This window comes from Antrostomus carolinensis, unplaced genomic scaffold (assembly GCF_000700745.2).
Source record: "Antrostomus carolinensis isolate BGI_N321 unplaced genomic scaffold, ASM70074v2 scaffold1070, whole genome shotgun sequence".
NCBI classification, from domain to species: domain Eukaryota; kingdom Metazoa; phylum Chordata; class Aves; order Caprimulgiformes; family Caprimulgidae; genus Antrostomus; species Antrostomus carolinensis.
This window is the reverse complement of record NW_010286233.1, coordinates 27,221-43,123: the sequence shown is the minus strand read 5'-3', so window position 1 is coordinate 43,123 and position 15,903 is coordinate 27,221. Positions and strand designations below refer to the sequence as shown.

The 15,903-nt window shown below is 40.5% G+C and overlaps 1 protein-coding gene across 1 annotated transcript in view; it reads left to right on the top strand.

Moving 5' to 3' along the window:
- RAP1GDS1 (Rap1 GTPase-GDP dissociation stimulator 1) overlaps window positions 1–14,328 on the top strand; it is a 47,501-nt gene extending 33,173 nt beyond the window's left edge. Inside the window, exons 6-13 of the mRNA XM_029085561.1 lie at window positions 1,878–2,021; window positions 2,257–2,388; window positions 2,797–2,931; window positions 4,490–4,615; window positions 5,574–5,713; window positions 8,541–8,667; window positions 9,932–10,060; window positions 13,667–14,328. Coding sequence (XP_028941394.1) covers window positions 1,878–2,021; window positions 2,257–2,388; window positions 2,797–2,931; window positions 4,490–4,615; window positions 5,574–5,713; window positions 8,541–8,667; window positions 9,932–10,060; window positions 13,667–13,794 — 1,061 coding nt within the window. The 3' untranslated portion in view covers window positions 13,795–14,328. The remainder of the gene's footprint in view (window positions 1–1,877; window positions 2,022–2,256; window positions 2,389–2,796; window positions 2,932–4,489; window positions 4,616–5,573; window positions 5,714–8,540; window positions 8,668–9,931; window positions 10,061–13,666) is intronic.
- The last annotated feature ends 1,575 nt before the right edge of the window (window positions 14,329–15,903 follow it).

Sequence of the window (15,903 nt, the reverse complement as noted above, 5' to 3'; positions counted from 1 at the left end):
TGTTACATAGAACTGTAAACTCTAAAGATTCAGGTTTCATCCTACTCTGTTGTACACACATACTGTCTGTGTCTGTTTTACATAGTATAAATGAAGATAAATTTTTTATTTCAATTTGAAGAGTTATTGTGTCTTTTAAGTGGTATATGAAAACAAGATTCCTTTTTCAGGTCTAAAAATGCACATTTTGCCAGAATATATTCATCTATTCTATAATAACTAGCAAGTTGCTCTAAGATAGTGCCATCCTTGGAGACTGACACAGAATTGGGTTGAACTTTTTGTTAATAAGTTTGACATATTTCAGTTCAAATGCTTAATTTTTCTTAGACCAATGGCAATTTCGTAGCAGTAAAATTTGGTAAGTTTACTGCTGCTGAACATAACTCGGGTGCTTGCACGTTACGAGGTAGTCAGCTGAACTCAACGGGTCAGGAGGCAAAAACATCTAAATGAAGTATTGGCAGAGTCTGGATTTTGTTGGTTGGAGATTTTGGAGGAAGTTTTTTTGTTCAGTTCTGTTGTTCTTTAAGCACACTGCTGTAGCAATGTATATTTCAAATCACAGAACATCTGCAACCTGGTATTCTGTAACTAAGGAAACTCTATTTTTTAAAGTATCTCAGTGCAAAATTGCCCATTTAAAAAAATCCCAACTGGATATTTTGCATTCCCTAACAAAGTTCATGAGAAGGTCAGCCACTCTTAGAGGAACAATGAATTTCACTCAGGCAAAAAGCCTAGTGACAACAGGCAATTGAGAGTCAGACACATCTTTCACCAGAGGTAGAAGGATTTTCCTCGTGCAGCTGTCGCTTGCAAACTATATGAAAAAAAAATATTTCCAAAGCTTTGGTCTTTAAAAATATTTTAACTTGAGTTAAATTCCTTATTGTTGAAACACCATTTCATGCAGAATGTTAAGAGAAATCCATTTGTTTGCGCATTTCTGCAGAGGTTTGTGACTGTGCTTTCTGAAAATCAGCATGCAAAAACTACCAGAATCACTTTCATGTAACAAAAAGACCTAACACAGCATCAGACAACCTGCCATTTCCACTTAACAGAAAAGGACTTTGGGCACATAAAGGAGATTCCCAGCTGCAAGTTCACAGGGAAAAATCTGTTAAAAGATTGTGTTGTAGAAACAATAGAAAAAAATACTGCTCCCAAGTCCTATGTCAGCACCTGAAAAACACATTTATCACCTTCTCTGTTGAGCCTTGTTGCCACTAACAACTAAGAAATGAGTTTGCTTCATCAGTTTCCATTTTTTTCTTCAATCACAATAAATTTCTTTCCCAACCCGGCCTTTTGGATTTGGCCTTACTGTACTCCTCCTGCAGCCCTTTCAACACATGGCAGAAATCTTGGCTCAGCCAAAATAAATGGGCAATTATTTGTTCTGAGATTTCATCAGAAAGTTCTATATTTTATACGTGCATGTCTCAGTGAAGTCAGTATCTTTTCTGTACATGAGATAGAATAAGAAACCCTAAGTTTGTTCTGCAACACAGTCCAAAGCCTTTGGAAAGCCCAAACACAGCAGTCCTTATGAGTGTGCTGCATGATGACTGAGATGCCAGAAGCTGCTGTAGAGAAATATGCTCATTTTTGAGAAGCAAAGAGCAGCTCCATACAGCTTCAGTGTGTAGTTGTGCTCTAAAGGCAGTTCAGAGCCAGGAGAGCACCTAGTAGATGAATAATAGCAGAAATTGGCCCTGAGAATTTAAAATATAGAAGTTGCAGTTTTATCTACACAAGCTGTCAGTGAAACCACTGACATCACTACTTCTTTTCAGTCTGTCCTGCGTGTATGTACAATAGAGGTATTTAAAATCATTATTCTGACTCTTGTTATCCATGCTGTTCTTCAGATGTCATTAAACTGCAGCTGGTTGAAGCAGGCTTGGTGGAGTGCTTACTTGAGATTGTCCAGAAGACTGTGGACAGTGACAAAGAAGATGATATTGCAGAGCTTAAAACAGCTTCTGATCTTATGGTTTTATTATTGCTTGGGGGTAAGTATGGTGTGTCACCTACTGCTGCCAAGTTACTTGTAATGCTGTTTGGCTGCTGAATTTTGCTATTTATTAATTTTCTAAAAAACCTAGAGGACCTGCTACCTGCCGGTTAACATTTAACATTACAGGACTGGATTAATTGCAGTGAAGCCAGCAGAGCTTCACAAATATAAAGACTTTTCCCTAATAAACACTTCTTTGGCTTGATGACTGTCTGTGCTTTTTACCCCAGATGAATCCATGCAAAAGTTATTTGAAGGAGGAAGAGGCAGTGTGTTCCAACGAGTACTTTCATGGATTCCTTCCAACAGCCATCAGCTACAGCTTGCAGGAGCATTGGCTATTGCAAATTTTGCCAGAAATGGTAAGAATATGCCATAATAGCTTATGTAAATTTATCTGTGCCCTTGTATCACACTCTGCCTGTACAGCTACAAACAAAAACTGCTTGTCACGGTAAAGCTGGTATTGAGCTATACAGCAACATCAGTAGTTTTGTACTTTGCAATCCTGAAAAGCATTAGGCCTACTTTAAAAATACTGTTTCACATTTATAGAGAGGTATAGGGGATTTCTGCCTTCTGCAGTGTTTCTTACATCACTCTTCTAAATTTGTCATGAGCACTGCAACTCCCATTGATGATGGTGGTCAAATTCTTAACAATGAACTCTAGAAAGGAACAAGGAAATAACCCTTCTACTCTTAAAAAGCTCTTGTAAAAATCTTAGTAATAATCTTTCATTCACAAGTGACTTGTTTCATCTTGCACAGACGGAAACTGCATCCATATGGTGGATAATGGCATAGTTCAAAAGCTGATGGATCTGCTAGACAGACATGTGGAGGATGGAAATGTAACTGTGCAGCATGCTGCACTGAGTGCTCTCAGAAACCTGGCTATTCCTGGTAAGCCTCACTTTGCATTGCTAATTACCCAAAGGTGAGATTCTGTTCTCCCTCTGCAGCCCCCAAGGGATGAGGGTGGGAGAACTGACTGACAGTCCTAGAGGCAGGTCAGACTGCTGCTTTTCATTCAGGCCCATCATCGCTTCTACAGCTTTTGCACAGTAGTGGTGACGAGCAGTTTTAAATACTTCACAGGCCTGTTGACTGTCCTCTGCCACTTTGGTCCCACAGTATTATCCCCCACCAAGGAAAGGGCAGCTTTGTAATAGACAGGGTGCTGAGGAGGCCTCAGATACGATTTCTCAATCCTTTCTGTCCAGAGCAGATTGCATTTGGGATCTCTCACAGCTGAGGGTCCCCACCAGAGAGCAGTGCCCACTTTGTTGAGACACTGCAACTTTCTGTAACTTCCTCAGTCTTTGACAATTCCCAAATTAGAGCTGGAGGCAGACTGCTAGAATAGCCAGCCTATTGCAGTTAGTTACTCTTTGTAGGCAATGAACTGAATGCTAATTTTGTCACTTTTAATAACTACATTTGTATGAGTTTTGATTACCCAAGCATAAAAGGCAGAGCACCTGCACATAAAAACAAAGCAAGTCTGTAATACTTGCATATACTTTCTTGTACCAAGCCAAAAATAAACCTTTCATCCATTTAACCTTATTTTACTGTTTGCAGTTTTGACAAACAATAACTTTCTAAAAATGCATACATAACTAAACCCATGCAGCTTTAGTGATATGCCATTTGCTTACCTTTCTCAGGTGAGTAATTCTATTAACTTCCATCAGTCAGTAAGCTTCCCTGTAGCCTATGCTCAAGGATGTCTGCCAGACGTAAGAGTTCATGTGTATTTTCTATAAAGAAAAATGAGCAAGTAATAACTGGCCTCAGTGAGGAACTGCTTGTTAAACTCTACTTCAAATATGAAATAAGTACTTTTTTCTAATTACAATATTGAACCAATTTTGCACCTTACATATATTTCAGAGAGCTCCATGAAAGTGGAGAATATGGACTAGTAGAGGGGATGAAAGAGTTTTCTGGGGGGGCAATACAAGGACTACAGGCTCCAGACATGTCAGGCTACAGTGCTGTTTGTATGAAGTATTGAAACTGGGTAAGAGGTTATTCTGCTAATTAGATGCTTTAGTTACTTTGCTTATGTAAAGTAAAAGAGTGTTGTTGGGAATCAGAGAAGTTCCCTCATGTTTTGGGGTGCAAGTACCACCCTGGGCTTCTACTTGATGCATGTTGTGGAAGATGCCTTTCCTAGACCAAGGAGGAGAAGTCTAGCTTTCACTTTATGTTCAGACTGAACACTGAAAATTAGATGTGCATGCTAGGAAAAAGCACTTAATTTCACACCTGTGTCTTAGCAACCATGACATTTTTCCACAACACAGTATTGTCAGTGCACACTCATGTTCCTGAAGTGTGTGTTCACAAGCTATTTTTCAAACTGTGTCTGACAATTTGCTTCAAGACTGCCTTGGAAATGAACTGCATCTTCCAGAAACGTTCTTGAGATCATCCCTGTTCTTTATTCATGCAGTTGTAAATAAGGCTAAGATGCTATCAGCTGGTGTTGCAGAAGCTGTATTGAAGTTTCTCAGATCGGAGATGCCCCCTGTTCAGTTCAAGCTGCTGGGAACATTAAGAATGTTAATAGATGCACAAGGTAAAAATAAACTGTTCTCTGTGTTAAGTGATTCTCTTTGGTTCAGTCTGTGATACGCTGCCAAGATTCTTACAAGAGAGAAGCAAAGGGTTTTTTAAAATTTTATTCCTGAAGTCTTGGAATAAATCTAATACATATGCAAAAGGAGAGGAATGGGGGTTGATCTTTTTTTTTTTTTTTTTTTCCCCCAGAACTCCTAAATTGACTACCAGGGACCATCAGAATAGGTGTCAAATGCTTATTTACTTTTGTACTTCAGAACTCTCCTACGCTTTCACATTACGAGTACATACTGAGGCGTGGGTGTTTTAAGCTACCACCCCTGTTTTGCTGTTCACTTACTGCATTTCCTGGCTGTACCTAGCTCCTTGGAACAGACTAATGCACTTGTTAACACACCTTGTAGCTTGTTCCAGGATGAGGATTTATAAAATCAGAAATCTGCTAAAACTCAAAAGTAGTTAATGAGATAGATTAGCCAAGTATTATTTTTGACCCAGGCCTGCAGATTTTTTTCAAAAGATCCATTCTAGTTCTAGCAAAGCTATTAGATGTGAAACAGAAATTCCCTGCAGAAACTTATGTGACTTATTATCTATAAAATGTAATCTAACTGACCACAGTGCTCCCTTCTAGCAGTGGTCCCTCCCTCCTGGTTTTAATTTTTGAGCTAGCTCACCTGTATTTTCCCTACTCTTAATCAATGCACAAGCCTCATTAACTAGGCTGCTAAGTTGTTTTCAAAAACTGGATTCTGAATGTTTTTCTGTATTTTGTTTCCATTCTGACTGGCTTTATTTGCTTCCATGCAACCTAGACTTCTCCCACTGTTAGTGCAAGCTAGCAAAGTTCTTCTTAACTAACTCCTTCTAGTTGGTAATTTTCAGCTTATTTTTCTAGCACTTGCTTTAAAAAGTGACAACTTTTTTGTTGTGTTATTGGCTCTGGCATCATGTAGCAGAAGCAGCTGAACAGCTGGGCAAAAATGTAAAACTGGTGGAACGGTTGGTGGAGTGGTGTGAAGCCAAGGATCATGCAGGTGTGATGGGAGAGTCCAACAGACTACTTTCTGCACTTATACGACACAGCAAATCAAAAGTAAGTTAGTGGTGAAAAAGGTCAGCTTGTAAGAACTAAGAGTTACCTCTGTGCTTGGTATTGGTAGCCGAGGCTTCCGGTTCGTAATCCTTATAGAGACCAAGGTTGGTTCATTCATGTGTTGCATCTCCTCTGCCTCTGGGACCGGCCAGTCAGACACGAGCAACAGGTTTAAATGCTTACTGGAACTAGGTAGTTAAAAAAACTGAAACAAAGTAAAACAATTTCAGAGGGGTGTGCCCATTGAAGGAACATTGTTAGGATTCACGTGGCTAACTCTTGACTCGTTTTTATTTGTGTGGTATCCCACAGAAGTTCAGCATGCCATATTTTATAGGTTTTTAATGAAGCTATGTATGAAGAATCATTTCCCTCAATTGTTATGATCTTGCTATAGTCTGTCCCCCTACTGTTCATATAGCACAGTTCAGAGTTTTAAGAGTCTAAGAGATCATTAGAAATGATCATTTATTCCAAACTCTAACAGAAGCTTGCTTGTACATGGCAAAAGGTAGGATGTTAAGAGAAACTGCAGGACAGATGAGTTCTGTCCTTCCCATCACCTTCGCATCAACCAAATACCTTTGCATAAGCAGTCCAAGTACACAGTCCTTGCTCAGGAGAGCATTAGGCAGAAGAGAGCCTTAGAAAGGACAAAAGCATCTCCTCTGGACACAAGCTATTTCAGCCTCTAAAATGGATCAGGTTTCATTTTTTTTTCTGAGTTCTCACTTTTTCTGCACCCCACACACACAGTCCCCAAGATGCTATATGCATAGATGGCATACACTGCCACAGATGGGAGCTTTTGTCAATACTCTTTACAGAAAAACAGAATTCAATTCTGAATACAGAGACACTATTGATGGCAGCAAATAGATATTAATATGGAAGTTAACAGAATTATCACAGATTAACTTGTGTGTGGTTTATGTACTCATAGAGGAAACTTGACTGGAAGAGGAAAACAGAGCTGAGAGGGTGGTTTTTAAAATGCTTTTACTGCCCTCTAGGTTTGAGTATTAGTACAACTGTATGCTTCTTTACAGCACAACAGATTTGAATTAGGTTTTTAATTTCAAATGATTTGGGGTGATATTTACAAAGGCAACAGTAGTTTGGAAAACTTATGTCTTGTTCTAAAAAGTGGAGTAGGTACTTATTACTGAAGCCACACTAGCACCAAACCGGACTGCTGTCATCTCTTCTATATGGTACTGCCTTTTAGAAGGTGATGTTCACCTGCAAAATAAAAAGTTGTGATGTTGAAGGTGCTGATGGATTCCTACTGCTTATATAGCCAAAATTCCACACCAGTTCAAACAGAAATTAGCAGTTCCCAAATTATTCCATGAAGTCTCAAAACTACTGTGGAGTTCCACCAGAAAATCACAAGTAATAAAACATCATTGCAAGTAAGGAAAAATATAAAAGTATTTAAATGCTGGCGTACATTATGTCATTGAGGAAAAAAATATAGGTTTTAAATGTGAAATTCTTGAGTCATTAGGCTGTGACTTGTGTCACTAGCATCTTCAGTATGATTATCTAAAGTTATTTTAGTTTTTAAGGACTATAATCGTATTGTGTCCGTTTCCTTGCAGAAAGAATGTCACTGCATAGCCTGTGCAAGCAGTAAATAATTCTAAACACATGTATCAGTTAATGAGTTTCGGCTTATGGCTGGAGTTAGACAGGGTTGTGTGCTTTAAACAGAAATTCAACACTGATTAAAAATTTTAAGTCGGATTCTTATTTCAAAAAATAACTAGTATTTCAAAGCTTTATGTACCCACAAAAAAAAAAATAGAAACCACATTTCCTTGATCAGTCTCCCTTCAGCATGCCAAGTTGCCTGATTTTGAGGCAAATATTTTGGGACATATAATGGTGAAAACATTAGGTGCAAACTCACTTTTTAAATGACATTGGTATTGGTAGCCGAGGGTGAGGTAATCAAAGACCTGTAGACACCAGCAATGTTTATTCATCCTTTGTCACATATGTAAGTTCAATTAAATTTTGGACTTGAGAACAGAATCCCAGCTGCATATTTTTAAACAGTTTTAAAGTCATTTAACCCAGTCAGCATTTTCATTTCCTAAATACTGGGCAACAGTTCATTTTAATTGATGGCTTTAGAACAGAAACCAACACACTGGTATCCCATAACTATCCTTTCCTAACCTGCTTTGTATTTGAAGGAAGATTTCACAATACTTGAAGAGAATGCTGCTCATTTTCCTGCCTATTTCTAAAAATCTTTTTTCAAGTACAACATTTTTATTATGTAGTAGTGATCTCACCTCTCTGAACATTTTGAAGAAGCTCTGAAAATTCATGGAGAGAGATGAAAGATTTGCTAACTTTATAAAAACTATGTTCTTGTGTCTCCCTATCCCAAATATCTAGCTTGGTAGGTGCTTTTGATAAGCTGCTCTGAACATCACAGCACAAAGAAGGGAAAGCGAATCAGCTTGAACTCAGTTGAGTTCAAATATAACAGAGCAGACTCATTGTTAGGTGATTCATGGCACACCATTAGAACTTGAGTTACACAGTGTAACCTGGAAAAGAGTTTGTTATGTGTGTCTTAATTCAGTCATGTGGTTAACTGGCTTGTTTAACAGGTTGCACTTTACAATTGCAGAGTAATAGCAGATAATTTACAGGCCCATATGCACATACATTTACATATAAAGTGATTCTATGTGCATAAACCAATGAGTATCCTTACCCAAAGATAACAGCATCCATGACAGTTTCGTTGCTTAATACAGTTTGTATGTAATGTGGAATTTTTTCATTTCTATGTTACTTATTTTAGGATGTAATTAGGACCATTGTACAGAGTGGTGGCATCAAGCATTTAGTAACCATGGCAACCAGTGAACATGTAATAATGCAAAACGAAGCTCTTGTTGCACTGGCATTAATAGCAGCTTTAGAGCTAGGTAAGTATCCCAGCGGTTAACGCTACATGTTTTCTTTCCAGACATAGAGGGAAGAGTTGTGTGAGTTTCTTTTGCAGTGAACAGCCTCCTCCTTGCACCTGCCTTTCAGTAGCACAGAAATACATGACAGTTCATGCAGACATAGGCAGGCAATAGGGTTATGCAGAAAACTGGAGTTTGCTGGTAATAACACTGTCTGCTCCATCGTTCTGGTAGGTGACCACATGATCTAGAAAGGCCCTTCAACATAACTTTCAGATTTTAGGTAAAACCCAGAAGGCGAACCGGTTCCGAAAATCATACTTTAGAGTGGAGACTGTATGACCTGACAACATTCCTAGAGTGCAACAGTTAATCCCCTTTCGAGGGGGCTTATCAAAGTAAAGCTTTCACTTACCTAATTAGTGAGAGCTAGAGGATACAGAGAGGTGGATGATACTCCCAAAATGTCTTTATTATTATTAAGTTCCACAGAAATAGGTGCAAGAGTTGCCGTATGAAGGCAAAGATTATTACATCTTGCCCTGCCTTTGTAGTAGCTTAGCTTACCAAACAGAGGTTTTTTATCCTGTTTGCTTGCTTATTAGCTAAGATGAGGAACTAAGCAAGCAAAGTTACATATTTTTGCTCTTGGCTTCATCTCTTGCCATCATGTACTACAGAAATGCTACATTCAACTTCCAAATCACTGCCAATGCATCAGGGAATTGTTTTAATGAAAAGGAAAAATGTTCCTATTCAAAAGAATCATCAAACCTTTCTTTGTCTTGTCTTCAGACATTTAAAAGTTTCAAGCCTGCATTCAGTATATTTTCTTAGAAAACTCAGAAGAAATAACTCACACTGTGATCTAGTGAAGTTTTTCACACAGAGTTACATCATCTGTATTTACTCAGACAAAATTTCCAAAAGCAAATTCAGGCAATGGAAGTCTTGAAAGCTGAAACATTGCAGGTGTTGGCCTAAGAAGCTAGAAAGACCGGTGGCTTTTCCATCAGCTCCCTGCACATTTAAGATTGGATTTTATCATTAAACTCTGTGATTGTCTTTTTAAGCAGTTAGGCTATTTTACATTTTTATAGCAAGAGCTGCAATTCCCATCATCATACCATCTAATACGTGCTTCAGTTTTATGCCAGTGAGTTATGTACCACAGCAGCACTTTCACTATGGTCCAAAATCCATGTTTCAATAAGTGGCTGACACATGGAAGTATCAAAGCAAGCGGCACTTACAGATTTACAAATTTTCATCTGTATTTCAGTTACTGCTGAAAAGGATCTTGAAAACGCTCAGCTTGTTCAGATTCTACACAGACTGCTCTCAGATGACAGGAGTGCTCCAGAAATAAAATACAACTCCATGGTGCTGATCTGTGCCCTTATAGGATCTGGTGAGTATTCAGGAGGGGGTGCTTTCTTAGGAGATTTGTGTATTTAAAGTTAGTTCTCTGTTTTAGCCTGGACACAGAGTGTGTGCAAACCCACTCTGAGACTGATGCTCTGTTCACAGTGAATGTACACAGAAGGGTTCAGTTTACTATGACACTTTATTTATAGTGTCAAGAAAGAGACTTTTAACTCAGTTTTGGATATTAACTGGACTCTGGCTTCTGCAGGATGCAGCTAGCTCAAACTTCAACTGAGAGTAGAAAAATGAAAGGCATTTAACACTCTACAGTATCAGGCTCTTTGAAAATATGCAGAAAACGTATTTTCACCTTTACCTGCAAGTCCTCCATAGTTGATGTGTGATGGCAAGTCAAGGAAAATTTGGTGGAAGAGAAGTTTGCAAGGAGCCTCCTCACTTGTAGTTTTAAATTCCTACAAGAATGGTAGGAAACAAATAAAGGTGCAGGTAATATTTGCAAGGACACATGTGCACACAAATGAGCACTTAGGCTATAGTCCTGCTTTAGGAGGGATCCTCACACTTACCTCACTAGTAAGAGTCCTTCCCTCAGCAGCCCTCACATGCTCGGCCCACCAGGCACAACTGTTCATGTTGCTTTGAAAGACAAGGAGGACATGCTCTAACACATGCCAGTGCTGGACACTGTAAACTCTAATTTTTCTGAGCTAACCATCTGCTAAAGGTCAGACTGTTTTGAGGATGGTGCAGCAGGCTGTGGTTTGGTATTGCAACTTCCCCCACATGCATGTGGGCAAACAAACAAACAAAAAAAACCAAACAAAAAGCAAGGTATCACGGGGAAATTTGATTTCCAGGTGAAGTTTCAAGAAGTGGCTATGTTTCTTTCCTTCACTTCTTTAAGAAGTATTTACTCTGTGGAAGGAGAGCAAATTTCATTCCATAAAGGTTTCCAGAATTTACAGACAACTAAGATGACAACTGGATTAAAAACAGAAAAGTGGAAATTCGGAACCTGCCTGTACACAACTTGCCAAGTGTGAAACATCTGAAGGTTCTCCTGAGTTTACAGCAATTCAGTTGAATTGATTAAAAGTTATCATAGCTCAGTGTGTGCCATCTCTGTAAACAAAGGTAGTTTGGTTTTTTGGGTGGTTTTGTTTGTTTGTTTTCTTAAACAGAGTTGACTGTGCCTACTTTAAGCGTAACTCTGGTGATCTGTACCTCCATGTAAGTGAATGCTGTGTTACTGCCATCGTAAAGGAACAAACATTTGGGTGTAGTGCAGTATATACATCTCAGTGTACGAAGATTGTGCTCAAAATTTGCTAACAAGCCTGAGCTCCCAGTAAGCATTCACTTTAATGTTAGGACGTGTCATTTTGTTGGGTTTGGGATTATCCACCCGTTTTACAGCGGACGCCTTTCTGCAGGGGTTCCCTCAGCCTCACTGTGATGTTCTCGTGTGTAGTCCCAATGCTTCCAACTAAAGTAACCATCCTCAGAAATTCTGCCTGACACTTGGCGTTTTCTCTGCCCTGAGTCTTGTCGCCTGCAGGATTGACAAAGTTATTTAAAGTCAAATACCTGTCTCCCAATTCTACCAGAGTAAGGAGCAGTCCTGTCTTAGGGGTTTTTTTAGGGTTATCCAACTGGCAGAGCTGTAAGCTTTGTCTAGACATGAGGCATCTTAGCCTGTTCCCAGGCTTACAGGGACCAGGCAGCACATTCTTACAATATGCAGCTGTAAAGTTAAGGCCCAGCACTTGGCTGACCCAGTGTTCAGCCCTGCTTCTTGATGAACAAACCTGTGTAAAATCAGTCAGTACATGAGAGTAACAACTGAGCAACCCTAGTATTAACTTTTTTAAAAAAAAAAAAACAACCTATTTGAACCAAGGAGAGGGGAATCAAAGAGCCTGGTCTGCTCTTTACACGTGAAAATACTAGAATGTATCTCCCTCCGAGCTCTGTTGCCTTTAACTTACTTTCACCACTGTCTCCACACAGTGAGCAGTTATATTTACATGTTTCCCTATTCTACCGTAAGCAGACTTATGTTGCCATTTTAAAGTAATTGACCCCAGTATATTTCCATAAAGACTAGAAGTGGTTGCACTGGTTTAATTATTGGTAAGTTTAATTCTCCAGTGACTGCTGTTGTTACTATCCTTTGTTACAGGCTATCTGGCATTACGTTTAACTTGATATTGCCAACAGCTGTGTGTTAAGCAGGAAATAGATGTATATTTAGATGTCATTTTTGCAATCTGGAAGTTGCTCTTGCAACTGAGTGAATGGATGGAAAGAGGGAAAAATTAGGACAATGGGAAATGGAAACATAATGTAAAGAATCAGTGAAAGCAGAGCATTCCTAGCTGGCACAGTCACTTCTGTGGGAGTGGGGTCTCCAGGCTCACAGGAACCTGATGTTAACCAGGCTATTCAGCCACTGTAAAGCACAGTAAATCCCTGAAATTCAGTGGAGTGACATCTGCTTAAACATGATGGTATCTCAGAAGGAGAAAAGAGAGCAGAAACTGACACAGCATAACCACCCCAACAGCTTCACCAACAGTGCTCTGTATACACAGGTTCCTGGGTGCACAGCAGCGTGAGAGTTCCCAGCTCTGGTGCGGTAGGAGTTAAACTGCAAGAAAACTGAAAACACACCAATAAGAAAGTAGGTAGGAAGGGAACCAAATGTCAAAGTCTGCTATTAAAAAAAAAAAAGTAAACACGCATAGCATACAGCATAGCTGTCTGAAAGAGATGGTTGGGCTTTCTCCTGGGAAGCTCGGGGATTAGGCCCTCAGCAGCACCTGGGAAGCAAAAAAATACACATAGGTGTTTGTTGTTGAGTGAGAGCTTACTAGAGTGGTCTGCACAGGGCATGAAAGACCACCAACTGCTTTGGATCTCAACTGTGAGATGTCTGGAATACAGGGCTTTGATAAAGCTTTTTTTTTTCCTCTTACAATGTTCAATTTTATGGGTTGTTCCCAACTTCTCGTTATTAATACAAAGTCCAGGGCAATCCAGGATCAAAATCATAAAGCCGTGTCTCATAGTTTTGAGTAAAACATAATCGCTGTATACAGATGCACCGCACCCGGCAACGCACCACGCGTTGTATTTGTATTTTCAGAGCTGAACTGTAAATGGACAGCTAACAGTGACCAAGTGGTGACACATCCATTAAGGAACCATTGCACCCACTTCACACTCCCACACAACCAACCAACCAGAGCTGATCTGATACAAACAACGTAGCAAACCTTTCAAGGCAGGCTCACTTGGTCAGGCTAGTTTAAGGAATACAGCAGAAAAATCTTTTCACTAAGGTTACTTCCTAAGGATCTCAGTTGGAAAGCAATCCAGGTGGATTTTCTTAACTGCTATGCAGCAGCTTCATCTTTCACCTCTACCTGAAATCCGTGGAGTCTGTGCACACCCGTGGGGAGTTTTCTCTCCATCCTCAACAGCAATTCAACAAAGTCAATAAAAAGATTATGGGTACACACACGTTTGTGTGCTTACGTGTGTATGGGGTTGTGTAGGAAAGTTCCTCACACGGGCCAAGCTTTTCTGTTCTTTTGCCCATCTCTTACACTATTTCTTTTTCCAGAACCTCTTCAAAAGGAAGTGCAGAGCATGGCGTTTCTAGAAGTCGTATCAAAACTCCGCAGCCATGAGAACAAAACTGTTGCCCAGCAGGCCTCGCTAACAGAGCAGAGACTTGCTGTAGAAAGCTGAGGACAGTCTTGTTTCCAATGCATCCCATCACAGATTTCACCTTTGTCCTCCGTCCTGCTGCCGCTCCTGCTATGTTTTCCACTGTATCACTCGTGCATGCGTGTAATGTTCCCACACAAATTGATGAACTGCTGTAGGTACCCGTCCAAAAAGGTTTCTACAAATTCATAGGTGGTGTTAACATGAACCTGTCTCCACCCGTAACTACTTGTATTCTTGTTGCTTGGGCCACATAGTAGAATGTGCATGTTGTAGTCCTATGATGACGTAGAAGTGGTACTACACAATGACTCTTTCCTCATGCCCCCTAACTGCATAACAATGTACTACTAAATTAGGGACAATACAAGATGCAGCAAGTCCAGGCTAGTGTGCTGACTGTAGGATTAAGAAGTAAATCTAGCTCCATTTTTGGTGCTTTGGAGATTCAGGTTTGAATGCAATGTACTGCTGCTCATTCACTGGTCTTGCCTATTAATGTCAAACTCATGGTACCTAGAGGTAACAAATAAAAATTTCAGTGCTCTCACTTTATCCTGTGGTTTGTCCATTTTTGTGATCACAGGCAGAAGCTGCAACTGCACCACCATGCACTGGTGAGGAGCCCCTTTCGTTCCTGGCTCCGGCCCCGATGCATTCACTGCCTTTCGGTTGAGCGAACACAAAGGAAACTCTCCCAGCCGCTTTCCCTGTGCGTTCCCACAGAGGCACTGTGTGGTTTAACAACCGTGCGTTTTAACAGGAGCACACTGAACAGTCCTTATCCCACAGCGCCGTGTGGGTGCGAGTGCTCTCGGGCTTGCTCGGGGTTGGGTTTTAATTTGTTGGGGTTTTTTTGTAGATGGATTTTTAAAGGCGTATCTTGCAGCAGCTTCTTAACAGAAGCGCATCAAGTGAGAAACGCAGCGTGGAACTGTCATCCTTTTTCTCCTTCCCTAGGTAAAGGAGTTGGGAAATTGACAGTTTAAGCATCTTATCTCACAGCTGCTCTTTTGTAGGTCTGTAACCTGCCAGCAAGCAAACCAGCAGACGAGTCCTTGGCAAAACAGGCAGCAGTTGGGATAGCGGTTTCTAGCAAGCCAGCACACGTTATTTTTGACTGTATGATACCATTGTCTAGCTTGATCAAGCCCACAGTGCACAAAGAGCACAAGATCTGTAACATTTCAAAGTGAATTCAGCACTCCCAGGGCTGAAGTGCCGACCTCAGAAGTTTCAAGCTCCTTGTTTATCAGCAGAGGCAGCAAACCCAGCAGCCAAGCACCCACGCCATCCCATGCCACTGTGTTGCAAAAACACTGCTTTTGACCTTCCCAAATTCACTTTCTGGCTCCATGGAACCACTGGCTGTCCCACACACGCGGTGATGTGAAGATGCCAGTCCCAGTGGGAAAGGGATTATGTACAGAAGCTGGGTATGAAAATAAATTTGCCTCAAATAACCAGCTTAAACTCTGAGACTGTACCAAAACCCAGCAGATGCTACAGGAATATTCCCACAGCAGATGAGATTCCACGTCCATTTAATGAAGTGCCAGAAACACACAGAAAAAGCCTCTAATACTAAACTGTACAACAGCCTCTTGTTCATTCCAAAGACATGTCCTAGTAATAGTGCAATAAAGGCACTGACAGAGCATAGAGCTGGGAACAGACCAGGGCCCCGTGACACCAGGCTCTGAGTAACACGGAACCTCTGCACCGCTGAACGTAAGCAGCACATTTACAATCACAGTTCATAGCGGACCCACATGAGCCCAAGTTTTCTCAGGCACAGAAATAATTTCCATGTATTTAAATAGACCCCAAAGTACATTTGAAAGACCAGTCACCAATGACTCACCTGGCTCTAGAAAGAGACTGTTCCTTTTGACATTGGTATAAACTGCAAACGCCCACAGGAGCTGATCGTAACCAACAAAGTTGCAACACCGACAAAATTCCCATTCCGTTGTTTAGGTCCAGGTCTAACGGGACCTTAGGTTAAGCCTCAGCCAGATCCTTATCACCCAGTCTTTATTAGGGATGCCACTGCGACCACAAGCACAAAGGCCAACACATATCCTACCTCCAGATGGTTTCCCTGGACAGAATATCAAGTAACTTACA